This window comes from Eublepharis macularius, chromosome 3 (genome assembly GCF_028583425.1).
Source record: "Eublepharis macularius isolate TG4126 chromosome 3, MPM_Emac_v1.0, whole genome shotgun sequence".
Taxonomy (NCBI): Eukaryota; Metazoa; Chordata; class Lepidosauria; order Squamata; family Eublepharidae; genus Eublepharis; species Eublepharis macularius.
In genome coordinates this window covers 157,874,513-157,896,393 of record NC_072792.1, presented here as the reverse complement: position 1 = coordinate 157,896,393, position 21,881 = coordinate 157,874,513, and the positions used below count along the sequence as shown (strand labels likewise).

The 21,881-nt window shown below is 39.5% G+C and overlaps 1 protein-coding gene across 1 annotated transcript in view; it reads right to left on the bottom strand.

Moving 5' to 3' along the window:
* Window positions 1-21,881, bottom strand: part of XPO4 (exportin 4) — a 72,566-nt gene that overhangs the window by 35,943 nt on the left and 14,742 nt on the right. Inside the window, exons 2-6 of the mRNA XM_054974129.1 lie at window positions 21,566-21,671; window positions 19,994-20,135; window positions 16,465-16,603; window positions 5,353-5,469; window positions 4,205-4,358 (exon numbers count right to left, since the gene is read on the bottom strand). Of these exons, the coding sequence (XP_054830104.1) occupies window positions 4,205-4,358; window positions 5,353-5,469; window positions 16,465-16,603; window positions 19,994-20,135; window positions 21,566-21,671 (658 nt within the window). The remainder of the gene's footprint in view (window positions 1-4,204; window positions 4,359-5,352; window positions 5,470-16,464; window positions 16,604-19,993; window positions 20,136-21,565; window positions 21,672-21,881) is intronic.

Here is a 21,881-nt window from a genome sequence, read left to right as displayed (position 1 = left end):
GGACACTGACCAATATTGCTAAGAGGCAAGAGCTATTATCAAAAATTATAGCTGACATCAACTATCAACCTTGGAAGATAGCCCAAAAATATGTAAGCATGATCCCGTACATTTGTTTCTGCAATAAAGTGAAGCATTTAACAAACATGCAAATCTATTTGCATTCAATGCTATGCACAAGTTACAACAAGCTATGAATATTTACTGTGTACATCAACTATTCAAAATGCTGGATGCCATTCTGCCTATCATATCCATCTTCCGTTTGTTACCCCCATAAAGAGATATTCAATTCCTTTATGAGTTCTTCCATTAAACTGAAATAGGAGATATGCCTTAAGGGCAAAACCTCTTAAGTAAATACATTTTGTCCAAGCTGCATGGTCCTGGCTTTAGGACTCACAAAGAATAAAGAATACTTGGTTTATTTTAGACTGAGAGAAGAAAGTTAAAGTATACTTTAATACTGCCCTATGACAAAGAAGGGATCATAAAAATAGGATTCTGAAAGCTGCAAGCAAGTCTATATAATGCAAAAATTTAATAATATTGAAATGTAATTACTTTTAAACAAGATACATGATTTTTAATGAACAGTTACTTTAAAAGTAAATGTAAAACTTACTTAAAAGCAAACTAGATGGCAAAAAACCCCATTCACACTAACTTAATTGTTTGCTGTTCTAATCTAATGAATGAATATTTCTAACAGAGCTGTATTCCACAGGTTCTTGTATCACATACTACTAATAATTTTTGTTGTGAATTTCCAATGTTGAAATATGATGGATCTCTTTGATGTTAAAAAATATTATTTTTGTTCTATTTTCTTCAGTAAATAAACAGATATTAAATAAAATAAAATTATTTACTATGAGGACAAGACAGGAGTTATAAAAAAAGATATAAACAAAAATGCTTATTGTTAAAAAGCTGACTCTGTAGGGATCTGTGAACTGCTTAATTTGCCCAACAGAATAAAGTTCTATGATTAAGTAATAATTATTCTTAAGAGTAAGCACAGCAGTTAGTAGTTGTTTTTAAAAGCTTATTTTAGAACATAATCTTAAACATAAGATTCCTGCCATTAGAACCTATAGTAAATCCAATCTGGGTTAAATTTCAAAGTATTGCCATTTTAATTTTGGGTCAGGGAAGGTAGCTTTATTTATATAGAAATATATAATATAAAACAAGTGATGAATACACTGGAAAGGAGACAATCACACTTAAATGCAGTCTTTAGCCAAAGTTACAGCAGTTTACTTTGGTTGAAAATTCATTTTTCTCATTACTGTATTTCAAAATACAGTGAGATACATTGCTGAAATTTGTAAATCAGTAAGGCTCATTTATCCCTTTAAAATAATACTTACTTACAGAAAAAGAATAAACTATCTGATGTTCAGGCAATTCTAAAAAGAAATTATGAATAGCTAGAATATTCTTTCTTCTTTAATTATTTTCCCCTTTAAATCCTTGCTCTCATATGAATAGTTTTAGTACTGTTGAGATGGGATCACTCCCACAGGCACAGTATCATTGCTTGATTTCTTACAGTTCAGTCCTATGCGGAATTGCATCTTTCTAAGTTCATTGACATGTGCTTAGCAGGGTGTAATTCTGCTTCATACTGCACTGTTAATCATGGTTAAAAACTTTGAAGTGGGCCACAAACTTGGATCTGCCATTCCTTATTCAAATTCTTCTCTTCCCCTTGTTAGCTTGTTGTATCTTCAACTAAACTAAACCTGGCATATTCTTGTGCAGAGTTTGCAAATTTGCTTCAAACCTTGGGAAGAAGGAACCTATTTGCTTGTAGAATAGATTAGGGGTAAGTAATTTGGTTTGGAATTTGGATTAAAATACCAATTTTTGGCTGATTTGGTAAAATTCAGGTATTCCAAATAAAAGATCAGGTATCCTGAAATTTTACCAATTTTTTTTTAATTGGTAAAATTCAGCCATTGTTTTCTATGGGGAAATCACTCCAGGAGCTATCCTGTGGGCTAGAGTGTGTGTATGTGTCATTTTTCAACCAAACTTCACCAAATTTTCTGGGAACCTATTCCAAGCTGTTCTCTAAAGACTCCCAAGTTTCATGAAGATTGGACCATGGGGGCCAATTTTATGGACCCCCAAAGAAAATGCCCCCAGCCCCCCACCCATTCCTCATTATTCCCAGCACCATATCAGAGAATCACATCCATTCCACTCAAATCAACCTGAAGCAAGGGTCACTGTTGCAACTTAGCCCAAAAGAAGCAAACTAAAGCACAGGAATGAACCAAAATGAAGCAAGGCGACCAACACCACAGAGAATAACATCCATCCTATCCAAACCAAGCTGAAGCAAGCAACACTGTTGCAATTTAGCCCAAGAGAACCAGTGTCATTCACAGCAGCAGCCAGACTCTGGGTTTAGCCAGTGGGGCAACACCACAGAACAGAACCAAGCAGTACCCAATCATAAGCACAAGGCATTTCCTTGCTTCATGCTGGATGGAATAGATGTGGTGGTTAAGAGCGGCAGGACTCTTAATCTGGAACACTGGGTTTGATTCCCCATTCTTCCGCCTGAAGCTAGCTGGGTGACCTTGGGTCAGTCACAGCTCTTTGCAGCTCTCTCAGCCCATGGTGATTGTTGTGAGGATAACAACACACTTTGCAAACTGCTCTGAGGATTGTTGTTGTTGTTGGAGGGTGGTAGTGGGTGGTGGTGGTTTGTTCTCCTTCCTTCACTTTGGTTCTGGGGGGCGGATTCCATTCCTATGCTTCAGCTTGATTCTACTGGGCTTTCTTTGGGATGTGCTCAGCTTGCATTTGGGAGTGTGCCTTGACCATGGCAGCCTTGCCCCACTGTGTTTCTGCAATGGGAGGCAGCTTTGACTTTTTTCCCCATAGGAAACAATGCAGTAGCTGGGGGCACCTTGTTCAGGGGCTCACAGAATTGGTCCCTGGGGTCCAATCTTCCTGAAACTTGGGAGGTCATTAGAGGATGGTCAGGAGTAGACTCCCTGAAAATTTGGTGGAGTTTCCCAGAAAAATGCTTCCCCAACTCCCTGGATAGCGCCCAGATATTTTTCCCCATAGGAAATAATGGAGAGGCCCCATTTGGAGGCCCATAAAATTGGCCACTGGGGTCCAATCTACATGAAACTTGGGAGGTCTTTCGAGGATGATCAGGAGTAGGGCCCTTGCGTTTTGGTGAAGTTTGGTTGAAAAATTATCCCTCCAGCCCACTGGGTATCTCCCAGATTGATTTTCCCATAGAAAACAATGGCTGAATTTTTCAGAAGTATCAAAACCGAATTAGAGAATCAATTTGGAATTTAGAGAATTCTGATTTCCCCCCCTCAGATTTGGTAAAAAAAAATTCAGATTTACCAAATTTGGGGGGAAGGGTTGCACACTCCTAGTGTAGATGTAACTTTAACAACTAAACAATAAAGGAGAGGGAGTGTGCAACTCTATGGCTCGCCCATCTTTGTTTTACAAACCATGATTATTAGGATCAACCAAATTATTCCAAAGCACTTTTAATGCACACAGCTAGATACAATCTGAGAGCAGATCTCTATGCATTTTCTTGTTTTGACTGAAGATATCAGTGCCACTACCTCTGTAGTCCTGTAGTTGCCAAATGGGACACATAAGGATCAGAATGGGAAGCAACTGTGGAAGTGTATGTACATGGCATTTCTGTACTCACCACAGTGCTCCTGTGTCTGTCCTGACTTGATTACAATTTGTATTTGCACATAATTTCAACGGTGCTCAGCAAACTTGCATAACTCAAATGGATCCATTTAAAAATCCCCAAGTGTATATTATAAATGATATACTCTAGTTTTTTTCAAGCAGAGAAGAGAACCACCATTGGATGGGGCTTCCTCTCACATTCCTTTCGTGAGTGAGGGAAGAACATACAAAGCAGAATGTTAAGTGTGCACCCTCAAGATTTATTAGTCCAGTTCTAGCTTATAACAAAGCTCATGTAATGATGTGCTAATGTATATCTTTCTTCAGAGCTCCAATCCAATAATATTAGGTATAACTTATGAGGTACCCTTCATAAGAGGTACCTCTGTGTCAATGATGTGAGAACAAAAATTTTGAGACATATGGTTCTCCCACAAGATAGTTTGTCAAGATCATATAATCTTTCCCACTTGAAAACTTAGAATCCTTTGATAAAGGATATAATTTGGAGGAAGAAAATTCCAGCTTAAGACCTGATTGGCTAGTGCAAGGTAACGCTGAAAGACTGAAGACATCTGAGCATTAAGGTTTTCACACCGGCTGAATTCCTGTAGTACCTCTACTGTGAGCATGAAGATCTGGCGGAGATCATCCTCCTAGACAATCAGGATAAATTCAAACTTTTTAATAATCTCACACTAGGACACTCTTAAATTAGTCAGGCTAAAGAGGAAACCAAAAAAGCATTTTGCTTTCTGTATTTATACAGTTGAGTGCACTTAAGTTATTCAGTGATGAATAAAGTTTGAGAAAATTAGCGTAACTACTTGCATGATAAACAGCTATGAATATAAAAATGAAGAATAATACCTTAAAAACATAGTCAAGCATCACATCACAGATGTACAACTTGCAGTAGTAAACATTTATATGACTCCTTTCAACATTCTATTAAAACTACAGTAAAATACTAACCTTTTATGGCATGCATTTATTCTACCAGGGCTAACCTTTTATGGAACCTTTTATGGAATGCATTTATTCTGGCAGGGCTAGCCTCATTTAGATACAATAATATGTACATATATATGGCAAATATGTTTAAATGCTCCCATATATAGCAAGTTACTTAATTTACTTAGTTTTTCTACAGGTTCTCCCTATTATGTTAAACTACCACTTATATCATTCATCATATCCTGCTGAAGCAAAGAAAGAACCAGCTTTTGCTAGATCTAGTTGTTAATAGTATATGAGCTTCACAAGGTTGGAAGTAAAACTGTCCCACTATTATGTGAGCAGAGGCGCACTTCCACTCAAGACGAGGGAGGCGTTTTTGCTTCTTTCCCCCTAGAGACAGTAGTCCCGTGTGCCACATCCCATGTTCCCTCAACCCTGTGCTGGAAGGGGGACATACCTTAAGCAAAAAAGGGGAGGTGGTAAAGGATCTATTCCACAGACACTACTTTACTCCCAGTTCTCAGCTCACTAAATTATTTTTAAAATCCAAAATTGAGTTGCAATGTTGCTTTAATTTTTTTTTAAATATTCAATTTAACAATTGCTTAAGTTGATGTATGCTTGTTTCATGTACTTATTAGGAAACAAAACTGATCTTTCCGTATACCAAAGCAAACAATATTAACTTACCTGAAATATTCGTTTGCAATTACCATGAAATTCCATGCTTAGTCCAATATTGCTGGTTTTGCTTGAACTTGAGAACTCACTCAACAATGCCGTTAAAATAGAACAGGCCAGAGTTTGCTGTAAGAGTTGAGGGAGATTATATTTACTAAGTTGAATTAGAATGAAATAATGTTTCCAAGTGTCTCAGATTCTGATCAGAAAAAATAAAGTTGTGAATCAAGAATTCCCCATTAATTCACCATGACACTTCTTCCCCTAGAGCAGCCACAATTTTTCAGATAATCTCTACTAGTGTCAAAGCTCTAAAGTTGAAATTCCAAATTGCCAGTTCATAACTCTATGTCTAAACTCACAACAATGAATTTTATGTTTTGAGAATCAGTCAATTCATTGTCCTGAAGTCAATATAACATTCCCACTCCTTATAAGTGACTGAAAGCTGGCTACAGGATTATGCTCTCCCCTGACCACTTACACACTATGGGTTAAGGTGGTACTGAATGAGGCGGTTTCTGGACTTTTGGGATAGTTTGGTATACTGTACTGTTTTAATTAATTTTAATTAATATTTTACTGGAAGTTTTTACTGATACTGGAAGTTAACTGTTTATTAATTGACATGATGTTTGGAAAATTTGTGATGGCCTATGGCTATAGACAATAAACTCTGACTGACTGACTGACTGACTGACTGACTGACACTATGGGTTAAGGGTAATAGCAGGGCTAATCAGAGGAAGGGGGAGCTAGGAGGACTATTTGGCCTGGGCCTCAAGCTCAAAGTCTCACATTTAGGCACATTAATTTTTTGGCTTAACTTGAAACATTTTTTCATTTTTTATTTGTATTATGACTAGGGGCCTCAAAAGCTGGAAGTGGCCCAAGCTTCTCTGGACCTCTAAGGGTATAGTTATACTGACCTTTAACCATGATAAATTTAAACCAGGTTTCTACCTGGATACAGTGCAAGTGTAACAGGACTCTTCTCCCCCTTAAATGTGTTTAAGAAATAGGGAGAGCTCAATAAGCTCATGCACTCATTTTTCTCACTCTCCTTTCACGCATGAATTCTAACTCCCTTTCATTTTCATCAATAAAGATTGGACAGTGAAACATTTGCACTGGTGTTTTCAGTTCAAGCTAGTTTGAAAATCCATCACTAACCATAATTAGAAAGTGCAGTTTGGTTGCACTGCACAAGCAGAAGGCATTCCCCATAAGCACGGAACAAGCATACAGTCTCACATATGAAGAACCTCCCTTCTAAAGCCACTTGAGATCTTCTGACCCTCTGGGGGCAGTTTTTTGGGGTTGTAGGGCTACAAAACATCTCCAGAAATATATATATATATATATATATAAAAAACACACATCTCTAAACACTTTGCACTGCTGCTAGCACGATGTTTGGATCCAAGTCTGTGGCAGTGAGCTAATCCGTTAGTGAAAATTCTGCAGTTGATGTAACAGTTGATTTAACACCAGGGCCGGTGCCAGGGTTTCTGGTGCCTGAGGGGAGATACCTGCCCGGTGCGCATGCGCAAAACGCGTGTATGTGCACGCGCGCCCCAGCCCTGCACAATGACGTCGGCAGTGGCGAAGGTGCGGAGAGGCGAGCAGGGATGCGGCCCGCTTTCCCGCTCGCTGCCGCACCGCCAGGCTCGCCAGGGGCTGAGCTGAGGCGGGTGCATGCAGCAAAGGGGCGGAGAGGCGAGCAGGGACGCAGCCTGCTTCCGGGTCAGGTGGGGTCGTCGGGGGCCAGCTCGGCACCTCCTTCAGACTTCAGCACTCGAAGCAGCTGCCAGCACGGCCTCCATGGGTGCACTGGCCCTGTGTAACACTACACCATGGTTTGCTCAGAAAATAAAAAGGAGGGGAATTTCCATATGGGAAAGAGAAGACACAAACAAGCCCATGTGTCTTCCTGTTATCTCCCAACTATGCTTAGACCAGGCTCAGTTATGTCTGCAATATACCTAAGAAGGAAGCAACCTTTAGCATTAACTACAATGATTAAGATCACAGCAGATTGATCCCTAACTGGAGGAAAGATGGGCTAGTTTGTGGGCTAGGCACAGAGCATAACTTTATGGCCTACTCCTGGCATCTTAAACTTGGTTAAGTGTCCATGCAGGTAACAACAGCACCAGACGATTTTGAATCTGTTCTGGTTAATCTTTTCCCTGTATTTAATAAGTAAGTAATTAAGACATCTGTGCCTTCTTAGTATAATCTACTTCTTACTATAATCTTCTTATGTCAGTAATCTTCAACTTACTGGTTATGAACCTCAGATGAGTCATGGAGCCAGATCAGCTAGGTCGTAAGTCTCTATACAGCAACCATTTTCCTGTGTTTTGAAAGGACTTGTTATTAATAGGGGAGAAGGGAGCCACACCTCCTGTTTCTCTTTGTACACACACTGAGAGAAGCAACGTAACACTGAGGCAAGGTCACAGGTAGGTTTATTTACTACATTTATACTTTACTTTTCTCCCCAAAGGGGATCCCAAGTGGCTTACAACATCCTCCTCTTTATCCTCAGAAGAACCCTGTGAGATAGGTTAGGCTGAGTGGCCCAAGGTCACCCAGCAAGCTTCCATAGCAGAGTGGGTATTCAAACCTGGGCCACTTTAATCACTAAAAAATGCTGGTTCAGGGGCCTCCTTTCACAAAAAAATTCTCCCCCTTGATTCTCTCCCCCCAATGCACAGCCCTGTCCAGCCACTCTCACCAGCCACCACTGTTCCACATACACACTTGATGCACAGAAGCCCTTCATGGGTAAGATCATAACTCAGGATCTTCCTCTTCTTAAGAACCAAGTGTGGTATAGGGTTACAGTGTCTGACTAGGATCTGGGAGGCTCAGGTTCGAAGCTCCACTTTGCTTCCTTTGAAGCATCCTGGGTGACCTTGGGCCAGTTGCACACTCTCAGCCTAACCTACCTTACTAGATAGGTTGTCAAGGTAAAATGGAGGAAGAGAGAACAACGTCAACTGCTTTGGGTCCCTCACTGGGGAGAAAGGCGGCATATAAGTGAAGTAAACACATGACAATTATCTTCAAACGACTGTCGTGCCACATGGTTTCCTGTCGCACGCTTGCAGCTCACTGTGTCCATGCTATCATCCTGAGGTTAAAGGTGAATCTTGGGTCAGAAAAGAATGAAGATCACTGAGCAATATGAGACAATTTATTGTAGAAGAAATGCATCAATTCTAAAATGTTTCCAAAAGGCTAGTACCTCTAAAAGAATCCAGTACTGGAACAGAATTTACTTTTATGTTAACGTCAGCACAGAAACCAGTTATTACGAGAAATATACAGGAGTCTTATGGGACCTAAAAGATTAACAACCTTAAAATAAGTTTTTAAATTTTGCATTGTTCATATAAGATTATTTCCCTGGGAATGGCCTGGAGTAACCTGGTGTTTATTAACCTCTGTGGTAAAACAGATCTGAGCCTAGCCAGTACCTCAATCGGAAGATTTCTAGCTATTAATATAATTTTATCTTACTCTTCCTCCAAGAAGAACGGGGCAGTGTTGATAGTTCTTCTCTACTCCACTGTATCTTAACTATCCTTTGAGAAAGAACAGGTTGAGAGTGAATAACTAGCCCAAGGTAACCAAAGACAATGAGGGGGGACTTTTGTACCCAATTTCCCTAAGTCTCCCCAATTCTAGGCCAATGCCCATCTAACCATTGCACCACAATGAAATATGGATGTGAATATGCAGTAATGCACTCATTTTGCATCAGAATGCAAAACAATAAGCAATTAATAGTCTAAAATTACCAACTGCATGAAGTACATAGGTATTTTGGAATATATACATTGCTGAACTCCTAACAGATTTGTTCAGTTTTTATGTTTACAGTTTTTAACTCACAATATCACACTATCAACTTTAACTAAGGATGGATTTTTATATGCCCACGTCCCCAATATGTTACATTAAAAAGTGTGTATTTTTGTTCTTCACACAATAGACAAATACACAATAGATGTATACAACTACTGGCTTTACTCCTAGACTATTTGGAGCCAAGGTGCCAAGCATGGACAGAGGAACAGGAATTGTTAAAGGGTCATGCATGCCGGCAAGTATCCAGGGGTTAAACAGAAATATGCACACTACCTCTGAACACCCGAAAGATTAAAGTCGTGATGATACTATTTATGCGAGGTCACCCAACAGCTGACACTAGTGCCATCCACCCACCAACTGCAACATCTTTGTTCAGAAATGCCTCTGATGTCAGTACCTTGACCCCACAGACAGCTAGTTATCTCAGCTAGTATACACAAAATTAACATTCTTCCTTGCTATATAAATCCCAGACAGACCAAAGAGGGGGGGGGGAGTCTTTTATGTGCAATATGCCTTTAAGCTTTAATTTAGTAGCTTATTGCAATACTAAGTCTGGTGTCCAAGCACACTCCAAAGAAGTAAATTTTTCCTTTCTAAAAGTACACTCTTGTCTGCTGCTGGAATCAATGCTGGTCACGGTTCTAGTCTTAAAGCTTAGCCTCAGAAAGTGTTTTAAATTCTGGCCTGCTTGTCTTTGCCAGTCCATCATAAAAATAAAAATAAAAAAAACCCTTGAAATCTTGCTAAGGAACTTGGTCTGCATCTTTATTTTATCTTGAAGAAAATTCCATTCGTAGGGAGAGATGTTATTTTTGCTGATTCCTCCTTCCTACTCTAGTTCCACCTTATACCCCACAATATTCCTGGAACAGCATTTTGTGGAGCAAGATGGGCTGCTACTGAAAAAGAGAGGCAGGAAGGATTCTCTGGATCTAACCCATTCATCTCTACTGCAGTACTGCACCACTATAGCAGGCCAATGCCGATACATTCTGATCTCCTGGTTAAGATACCAGAGCATCCATGATATGAATTCCATCCTGTCTTCCACGGCTTGTTGTAGCCATAATATAGTTACATCTGCCCTGATTAACCAGACTGGCCTCATGATGTGCATAGTCTTTGCACCAGTGTACTCACAATGGCACACCTTGGTTCATGTTAAGAGAAAGAATAAGAGCAGGGAAGCCACAGTAAACCTCCCATCTCCTAACTATGGTTAAACTTGTACTATTATATTTGAGCCAGGTGAGTCAACAGAAGTCACAATAATGTGTCACTAAATTCAATTATTGAAAATCAAACACTAAAACCTGCTAAAAAGGTCAGCTCTCGATAATGAGGTTAAAAAATAAACTTTTACAGAACGTAACTGGAGAAAGAACATTAGCTTCATACCAGTAAAGAGTGTACCTCATGAAACTAGTCTGTCTCACTCACCAGAAATTTCATTAGTTCCACCACACGAATAAACGACATACCCAAACAATAACTCCATCTGACAAAATAAAATACTTCTCTTGTTTGGAGAGTGGATTGTCTCTTAGAATAGCCTGGCACTAACCCCAGTGGGGCTTTACTACCAGGAATATACTTTATAAAAGTTTGCCATACTTAAAAGAGACTTTCAGCTGCTCTAACAGAAGATCAATGAGAATGTGCAAAGAGAGATTAACTTGGCAATCAGACACCCGGTTGAAGCAGCACAATCCAGACAATAATTCTTTTTTTTTTTAATTGAAGATTTAATGCACCCCCCCCCAAACCCTCACTTTCTGAAAAATATAGGAAGTGTATGATATTAGAAGTAGGTGGACTTTTGCTACACTTTCCATGAGTAGCTGTCCTCTTACACAGTGTGACCCCACCTTCAAAAAGAATGCAATTTAAAATGAAAGTTAAAGCCATAGTGAATGTTTGAAGGGATTTCACACTTGTGTCTAGGGCTGTTGGTGGAATACAGGCACCACTTTATTTGAGTGGTTAGGTTACAGAGGATGAAAGGGATAAGAGTTCAAAGACTGTTTAGGAAAATACAGGGGCTAGAGTACACCTGTCCAAAACACAGAATATAATCAGAGAATTAATTTCAGCAGCTAAAATTGTTGTGCTTCCATCAGACATTTGTATTCCAGTCACAAGTATGGAAAGTAGCACTTGGCTGTGTCCAGTCACCTCTATAAAGCACTGAAACAGAAAAGGACAAAGGGGAAAAAACCCATTTGGAAAATGCCCCTTCTTTGCATCCGCACCTAGAGAAGTGACAAGTATGATGCACTTCAGGACGAGGGGTTTATATGCTTCACAGTTGCATTACCATTGCAAATGAAACTAATCCTGCTGCCTTAAATCATGTTCCGATACTGTCGAGATGATTTATAGGGCTGCTGTCCTTCACAAATGCTTCTATGAAATCCATATTGTCACTGTTAACTGATGCCCAAGAACACAGGAAGTGTTTGATAACACCACTCAAGAGTTAGCTTGCAACTAATACAACAAGAGGAAGTAGAGACAGTAACAAAGACTCTGAAATCCAAACAAGTGGATCTTTGATTAATTCCTCAACCTTATACAAGGCTATATTTACCAACTATCTTTTTTAGCATATCGGAGGTGAACAAAAAGGAAACACTGCCAGTGAACACAGTGATGGCCACAAACAGAGATGGCTCCAAAAAGGGGATCAGAAAGATTCGTGGTCCAACAATGCCTACTAGAGAACCTCCACAGTCAGAGGCAGGAAACCACTGGAAACCAGTGTAGGAGGCAACATTAGGGGAAGGCCTTGGCCTCTATGCTTTGTTTGTTGGTCCTCCCGAGTAAATGGTTGGCCATTATATGAAATAAGGTGCTGGACTAGATGAACCATTGGTCCTGCTCCATAAGGGCTCTTCTCATGATAAGTCCTGATTTTGAATAATATGTGCTTAACCGTTTCTTAAGAGTCACCTATGCCATTTATTGACTTACTTTACTTTATTTGGTATTTAGCCCTCCCTCCCCGCAAGTGGGCTCAGGATGGGGTTCAACATTCATAAAATACATAATTACAATTAAAATCATATCATAAAATTGTAACTCAGATGGCCTATCGCACATTCCTGCCCTCAAATACAAAGAGGGAGATACCCGGACGGACGGGATGTCATTGGATAGGAGAAGGTGACAGGAGGCTCAATGATGGTCCTAATACTGGCCTCAACCATATGCCTGGCAGAACATCTCCATCTTGCAGGCCCGTCGAAATGATACCGGATCTTGGTGAGCCCAAGTGTCTTCAGACAGAGAGTTCCACCAGGTTGGGGCCAGGATCAAAAAAGCCCTGGCCCTGGTTGAGGCCAAACGAGCCTCCCTGGGGCCAGGGATTTCATTCTAGATACAAGAAATGAGATTACCCCTGCCTGATAAGGCTTGATTTCCCTTACTGCAGATCATTGTGACGTTAAAAGTGGCCACAGTGTAGACATACAAGAACTAGTACAAAACTTTTAGCTTTAATTTTAACAGTGCTTTACCGAGGCCAACTTCAAACCCATTTTCATGCTTTCCACACTCCCTCTCTAGGGAGAGATCTACCAGAAGTCAAGAGCACACAGCTCGTGTAACACTTCTTGAACGGACTATTTTTATGAATTAATGTGAGGGATGTAGCTGTGCTCTAGGTCTCAGAAAAGGAAATCCTCCAAATAGCCAAAGCAGAAAGCATATTCAGTACCAAGATCCAGTGCCAAGGAACTACAAGCATTTGTGGTTAAAGGAGTCTATCCCACATTCATTTTTTCAACATCTTGGAATCAGTGGTGGAAACGATGAATTGAGCTGGCTAAAATTAGTCATGGGCTTTTTACCAATAGCTTTGTCAGTCATCCAGGAAGCAGCACAAAAAGATACAAGAAATAAGGTCCATTTCATTAAGGCTCTCCCATAGTGGGTGCTTTTGGTTGTGTATGCAGCCTATCACCATTCCGTCTCATAAATGTTAATGGCTTTTAAAGAGTCCTTGTGTTTAAAATAGACTTTGCAGTTCACAAACAAGTGTCTACCTGCCTATTTAAAGATCTAGATCAGAAGTGGTCAATTATCTCAGGAGTTAGATCTGGCTCCCGAGGTAATTTTATTTGGCCCATGGAAGCCTGATCAAATTTTGAGGAGTGGCAAGAAAAAAAATGAATCACACTTTCACTTGTAAGGAAGAGAATGATGGCCTTCAAATTGCAAGATATTCTACATTTCACAGTTGTATGATTTTGTATGCAGTGTGCGCATTGCACAGAAGTGTTCCCGGAAGCTTTTTCTCATGGAGAACACCACCTTTACTGGGGACACTGAACATTCAGCCTAACGTATATTAAAAAAAATAAAACTGCAAAAGGGGAGGGAGAACAGAGATGTCACCAGAATATAGAGGATTGCTATCAGTGCTCATGACTGCTATCAGTGATCATGACTATCGGCAGCAGTTTGGGTCTTTGCTGAAGAATGGAACAATCCCAAAATAGAGTGCTCTTTTGTTTGGCAGTTCTTGCAGGATACAAATCTGGAACCTGATCAGCTGTTATCCACTACTGCTGATCCAATCATCTCTTTCCCCCACCCCATAAAAAGATTCCCTAAGTAGTTTTATGTCCACTGAAAGATGGAAAACATGAAACAGGCAAGACAGGTAATATCCTAAGTTCCTTCCACAATACTTTTATAAGAATATGGACAGATTTTCATGGATTGTGACCAATTTGGATGGGAGGGTAAAGCACTTTAATTACTTTATGTGGCTGTGAGGGTCTCATTTGCATCCCTCACAATCACACCATAGGATCTATAGTGTAATAAAAATAGCCAGAGCGGAAAAGGTAGTTAACTTTGCATCATGTTTGTATTATAATCACCTTCAGTATGAAGTGTGGCAAGCAAGAACATCCATAAAATTATTTCCAATGATTTTATGCAATGAAGATAGTAAGTTATTATTCTAATATCTGGGGAAGTTAGAAGGGAAAGAAGAGAGGATATACACACAACATTTTCTCGAAGAATGGAAAATATCACAAATTAGCCCAGGCAAAGAAAGGAAAAAAATTAATAACTGGTAAGTAGAATCTCTCACACACCCACATACACCTATGCCCCTGACTGTTTACAAAGCAATAAACATTTTTCAACAACCTGAAAAGAATAATCATAATTTTAATGTTCTTTTTCCTCTGCACAAGTCCAAGGTCTGTGCAATCAAAAAGGGCCATTTGGGCTTCTTCCCTTTGATCTTACAATATGCTCTTGAACTCGACTAAATGTGACATCTGTTCTTTAAGTCTCTATCCCAGCAAACATGTGGATACTAAATAGCTATTTCCCCCCCTTTACCTTGCTTTTGTATAGTGACAGCCCAGACCTCAGCTCTGTCTCTGGGATCAGTAGGTGCTAGGACTCTTATTTGGAGGGTCTAGGGTTGGGGACTCTACAGGGACCAAAGCTCCAGCAAACCAAGAGCTGACAGCGATTCCCAATTCAGTCCTCGCCTTCTCTCTCGTCTGTCCCCTCCTTACGCAGTCTTCGATTCCAGTGTGCCTTCAGGCTTTCCACCCCTTCAACTTTATCTGACTCCGCCCCTTTCCAGGTGCTGCTCATTCCCCCTGTGGTGAACCCCTACCAAGCCCTTAAAAGCACCTACTGGGCACAGGAACCGCCTGGGGCACAATTACTGGTGTTCTCAGGAATGGCCTGCATATGGGGGTCACAGTAACCCCCTTATGCAGGCCAAAGACAGGTGGCACCATGCCAGAGAGACCAGTGGAGTGAACAGCAAGCATGTTCAGAGGGCTGGCAACCAAACTCCCCTGGCAAAAGATGATGCAGGACAAGAGTCGTGGGCCCCAATCATGCTAATTATGTGTTGGTAAAGGAATTCTGGCACAGGTCAGCAGATACATGTAACCAGAATTCTGGAAGAATACATCAAGTATGAAAGCTGGGGTGGGCAAACAGAATTAAGCTGTTGAGAGGTAGGAGAGGGTGGAAGATCAGGGCTCTTATTTTCTTTCAGCCAAACAGGAAGCAGTAGGAAAGTTGCAGGAAAGGTATAAACAGCTGCCTTGAGCAACTTCATAGGTCTGGAAGACTCAACTGGCTTTCTGCCGGAAAACACATTTAACTTAAGAAAATGCATACACCAGCAAAATATAATCATGTGGAATCTATCAGCGTGAAACGGTTCATCATTTAGACAGAACACCATTTCTGATAAACTGGGAATCTGGATTCAAATACACTTAACATTGCTCCCTCTGGGCAAGGAAGTTTTAAAAATTTCTACTTTCTGTAGTTTTACGATATCGATTGCATTACTCTCACTATCCCAATACGATTTTTTACAAGCACAAAGTACCTGTAGTTCCCACTCACCATCTGGAGAATTAAAAAGTCTCATCTCTGGGCAAACTTTCGCTGAAGATAAGCATTTCAAATTTATCAATGGCAACTACTAATGTTTTCACATTCTATACAATGGAATCTTTTAAACTTCATCTTCTGGCTCGGTATATGGAATTGAACTAAATGCAGACGTGGAAATAAGGTGCTGTAAATCTATTTAGAGCTTCATGAGAGGGTGGAGGATATTTCCTCATCTGATTCGAAGAATGTAACATGAGTAAAATTTGTATTGCCGTTTTCAGTTCTGTGGCTGCTCACACCCCTTCTTCCCAACCACACCACTTCCCCGGGGGAATGGAAAAGGTCTTTCCTCAGACAATTCCAACAGCTGAATCATAGACAGGGCACAGCAAGGGACAGATGTAAACTGAACCGGGTGCGAGGGAATCACTGCCAGCTAAGGAAAAAACCACTTTGATGTGAAACTGTGGAGATTCAAACAAGTTCAGTTCTCCTATCCTTACATTTAGATAAAGTCATTGCATTTAATTTGACTGGGGATAGATATAATGAAGCACAAAGATCATTTTAAAAAAATCATTATCTTTGCATTTTAATGCCAAATCGAGCCCAAGATTTTACACAATATACAAATTTAACTTGATGCCATGAAGATTTACCTAGTTACTGTGCCAGGATTGCTAAATGCACTTTAAACAGTTACCTATTCATTTTTCATATGCAAAAGTTTTCTAGAAGCAGCATTTTTCTGTAATCATAACTGAAGCTTTGGGAATCTAAGTTTGTGTGGACAAGTTTCTGCAATTAAATTAAAGTACATTTAAAATTGTAAGCACTTACCACAGTGGGGTTACCGCTGCTTATCAACTGGCTGACTTCATGAAAAATGCTCTTGCATTCAATTGATTTGTCTAATGATCCTCGTTTCACTATAACTGCTACTGCTAATAATATCTGTTCCCGTACATACTTCTGGAGGCTGCATATAACAATTCAAAATATAAATCTTTAGTATCAATACTGAGCCAGATAGCCTGAATTTACATCTTCTTCCTCTTCATTTATGGTTTACAGACATATCTACAAAATTCAAGGCACGTATGTAAAATACTGAATTTTACCATTGTTGGAGTCATGGAAGCAGACAAGGTCAACTCCATTTGCAAGAATTCAGCATCTTAGCTGAATGTGTGTCAGCCACCACCTTGAACTTTATGTAGCAATTTTAACATGCTATCAGAATATTTATTTGGCACTTTTGCTTTCCAAAAACTGTCTCCCAAAGTGGCTTCCATTAGTACAAATATATGGTTATAAATTATACACAAGATCATAAAGATATTCCAGGAGAAGGTTCTCTTAGGTTTAAATCTAGGAGTGATCTCAACTATGGCAGCTAAGCAGCCAAAAAGAGGAAGATGAAGGTTTCAGCTGGAGCCGATCCAAATACAGTGGGAAAGATATTTAAAAGAGATTTCTTTTACCCCATTACATGATAGCCAACTTCTTCAAATGGGGGTTTGAGGCCACCATTTGAAGAAGTTGAAGCCTGACCCCCTGTTCCATGCATCACTGTTACTTGAGGGGGGAAGTTCTCCTTCAGGCTGAAAAATCTGGCAGACACATCTCAAGGAATGAAATGAAGCTGCCACAGTGTTGCCTGGAGAAGCAAAACTGCCTGAACCAAAACCAGTTCCTGGGACTTCTGTGTCACTCCCAGCCTGAGACAGGGTGAGGTTTGAAGAAATCAAATGCAGAAGGTCATGAACTAGATATAAGCCAACAACTGGTTATCTTTGCACTCTTAGACCATTATACTGACAAACCGCTTGATCTTGATAGATTAATGTTGTGTGAGCGCATTTTAAAAGTGGCTATATGTTCAAGCCCTTCAAAAGTTCTAGGATGTTCCTATATCTACAAACCTGGTGACTTATCTAAGTAGCACAGACAACCTATAGAGGTTGTTTGCCTTCAGTATTGTTTTAGTATTAGTCAAATATGTTGGCTGTATCTTCCATGAGCACAATTAATGAAAATATGATGTTAATAGACACAAAATGACTACATATTCTAGAGGAATAATCATAAGAGAACAAAGGGTCTACTGGGCGGAATTAGATAGCTGTCAATTGAATAGACTATCCTCGTGTCTAATTTTTTATTGTAAAACATATCTGTTAATCTTTCCTGCCACTGCCAAGAAGCATTCATGTTCTATTGTAATGGCTTATGGCTACATACAATAAGAGTTGACATGACCTGAATAAAGTTGTGGCATATTCAAATCTATCAAATTTATTATGGCACAAGTTTTTGTAGTTAAAAGCATACTTCAATGCACAGAACCCAACTGGGGGAAAAGGTAGGGATCATCATCATCATCATCATACAATCCACATAAATGGCCATACAAAGAACAGAATTTAATCTACAGTTTTATGTAAGTGTTCAGAGAGATTAAAGATGGGATGCAATGCATGCTTACTAGAGAACAAGTCCTATGGAATACATTGGGATTTACTTCCAAGTAAACATGCACAGGATTGGGCTGCATCTTAGTTGCTATAGAATATTACATTGTATTGTGTGCAAAATATTTCCTCTGTTTTCCTTCCCTACTCCTCATTTTCACATATTTGGAATTGCTAACTTGTTATATTTTTGTTATTTTCTCCTTAGCAGGCTTCCAAATTTTATGATTCAACAGGTTACAATAATTTTGAAGAATTTGTTAACTATGAATTTCAATGGCTGTATGATACTCTCCGGTTCAAAACATGGATTCTCTGTAAAATCAGAGACAAAGGATGTTTGTTTTCTCTAATAAACTCAGAGATGCTTAGGCACCTATGCATCATAAAGTACTCATTTAAACTGTAATCCTAAAATCACTTGCTTGGAAGTGAGTTCTGTTCAGATCAATAGGACTTGCTCTAATGTTTTCTTGAATCTCTTCTGTTTCCCTGAAGATAGTTCCAGGTGAATAGTTGTGCTGGTCTGTGGTAGAACAGCAAGATTCATGTCCCATAGCACCTTAAAGACCAACTAGACTTCCAAGGTATGAGCATTTGAGAGTCAGAGCTCCCTGATTCTGACCCCAATCTCCCTGACCAGTATCTTGCTCTTCTGTTTTCCTATCAACTAAGCCTCCTGCAGGTGCAACCTTTCACATGGACAAAATCAACAGCTTTTTTCATGGTCGCACCCACCTTATGGAACGGCCTACCTGAAGAGGTCAGGAAAGCCCTCCACTCTCCTGGCTTTTCTTAAACAATGCAAAGCAATTATTCAAGAGGGCTTTTTTACTCAGATAGGAGGGCTGTACAGTAAGGAGGTGGTCTCAAAAATGCTTCACTAAAGAGAGAAGGACCATAGACTTCATTACTCTGTACTATCTCTTGCTTTAAGTATGAGTAGCTCTATGTTGTTTAATAAGTTGTATCAGATTTCTGCTGATGTTATGGCTTCGCAAATTCACATTTATATACCTTATTGCATTGTTTACTGAAATGTCTTTGAAAATGACTGTACTAATCTCACACTATGTAATCCATCTTGAGTCTCAGTGAGAAAGGTGGGCTATAAATGACATAAATAAGTAAGTAAATAAATAAGTAAATAAGCTGCATGATCCTACTGAACTCTTTTAGCTGTAGTGATGCAAGTAGAGGTCACAAACCATTTAATTTTTTACCCATGAAGCTAGACTGCCCCGTCTCAGAATACCAAAAAATAAGCTTGTCTGCTTTACAATTTTTGTATAAAGGGAGGAAAATAAATTTTAGAACTTGGTATTTTTTAAAAATGCACACAAGTTGCAGTTGGAACTTGAAAATAAGGTGAGGAAACTGCAACAGCTATAATCAAATATGAGCAGAGAGATTAGATACATGGAGTTCTGCTCACTGAATTTTTAAAAACTTTTTTTGGAAAGCTAGTTGCGGACAAGCCACTCAAGCAGTTCCCTCCAAGTTCTTTTCTCTGTTCTTTAGTATGTTCTGCCAGTTCTCTGTTTTGCACAGGTTTTTTTTTTAAATATTCCTCAGTCCCACAGACCTTCCACTGGAGGCCAGCCATTCTGCAGGAGAGTGGAGGAGAGTTATGTCCCTTCCTCTGCCCAACTCTGACCCATCTGTTGGCCACTTTGAACTTGTTTCCCATTGGAAAAAAGAAAGATGGGGTAGGAAAAAGTAAAAAGATTTAGAAAACCTGATAAGCCTTATGAGAAAGTTCATATTAAAAAAATCCACCATTTATTTGCATCTATGAAACAGAAGTCTATTATTAAAATAGTTTCCATTTGAATATAGAAGTGAAAAACATTATTAGAGCACCCTTACAAATATTTTGAAAAAAGTGTACTTACTTAGGCCTTTGTAAGACATATGTTAAAAGGAATGTTCGTAGTGACTCAATGCTACTTTTCTCCAACAGAATCCATTCTCGTACAACTGCTTCCATAATCGCTGTGGCGGCTTGAAAAAGGACATAGTCTACTTTACTCGTTTCTGTTGAAGAAACCCAAAATTATGTCCATAATTTATAACAATTCACCTGAGAGACATTCTCCACACAAATATACCAAAATAAAAACAGTCGAACCAGAAAATAAATAAGTCAAAGAATTACTCCCAAAACATTTAGGTTACACCCAGTCTACTAAATCAAGAAGCCGTTGGCAGGAGTCAAAAATATTCTCCTGTTCCAATCACAGAGTTTTGGAGAAGGGGGCAGGGGCTCCACCTCTGATGTCTGCAGTCACTTGTGGCCAGCAAATGTAGGAAAAATAGTTGTTCAAGGCAAGAGACACCATTGACATATACCATGCACATTATGTCTCTCCTCCAGCACCAATGAATTCTATTTCACTCATCCTCTCCTCCCAACATATACTGGCTATTTATGAATATTAAACCATTTAGTTAGCCTCTACATTCAATAAAGACCATAAACTATATACCTGACAGCAACCAATTAATAATAAAATAGTACAGCACAGCAGGTTCATGCAGAAAGTTTTCACTGATCTGGACTTCCACTTATTATACATGGCAGGGTAGCGGGGCCAGTGTAAAAGTAAACATTCCACCAGTCAAAAAAGATTTGGTCAATTTACCCATTAAATATTAATCAAAGGTGTGGTTTCTTTATTTTTAAAAATGAAATTAAAATAGTGTGGCATAGCAGTTAAGAGTGTCAGACTAGGATTTGAATCCCTCTTCTGCCATGACAGCTTATATACACTCAGCTTATATACACAATATATACACTCAGCCTAACCTACCTAACCAGGTCGTGGGGATAAAATAGAGGTGAAAAGAACTATGTGAAGCACCTTGAGTCTCCATTTTGTGAAAGAGAGAGAGAGAGAGAGAGAGAGAGGGAGGGGGAGAGAGGGAGGGGGAAAGAGAGGGAGAGAGAATCGGCAGGTATTAAAAAACTAAAGTGAGTTTTTCAAAGACAATTGTGTTATGTAGGCAACAAACCAATTCTTTTCAGAGATGGTCACTGTTCGAGTACGTGGATGCTTTCCTATGTTGCTAGATTTATCCCTATGTTTGGCAGTGCTAAGGGGGCAAGCTGCTGTCACTCGTAACCCTGGCAAACACCAATACAAAACACAAAATGAAAGCTGCAACTCAGCTTCAGGGAATATCTGACAATACTTGGCCATGGTCAAAGGACAGGCAGTCAGCTGACAGTATGGCAGGTCAGTTGACCTGCACGCCAGTGACAGGAAACTGAGCCCTTAAACCCCAAGTTTTTACTTTTGAGAATCATTAGCTTTTTGACCTCTGAAGCCAAAGTTGGAAAAGCCATCCAACTGGTGAGCAGGACTTAGCATGCCCAGCCCTCGGGGTAAGTCACATGCCTTAATGGGCTGCACCACCTGCCTTAATTATAGGTCAAGTATTTAAAAATACACTTTAGGACTTACCTAAAATATGCTTGCAAACAGCAAATGGCGATTTTGATTTTCTAAATGATAAGAATATGTGTTCAGCATGCTGACGTTGTTCATTATTGACCATGGAAGGTGGTGCCTAAGAGGAGAAATGAACATGTCTTTTAATGATGGAATCTAGAAAAGTGACATTTCTGTTGGAAATTGTATATAAATTACCACGAGCACTTATTCTCACATATAGGAAGGTAACTACTGCAATCGTTTCCCTCCTTTTAAATGATGACATACTACTTATATCCTTTAGAATAGTTGAAAATGACAGCAAATTCTTTAATCAGCATTAGCA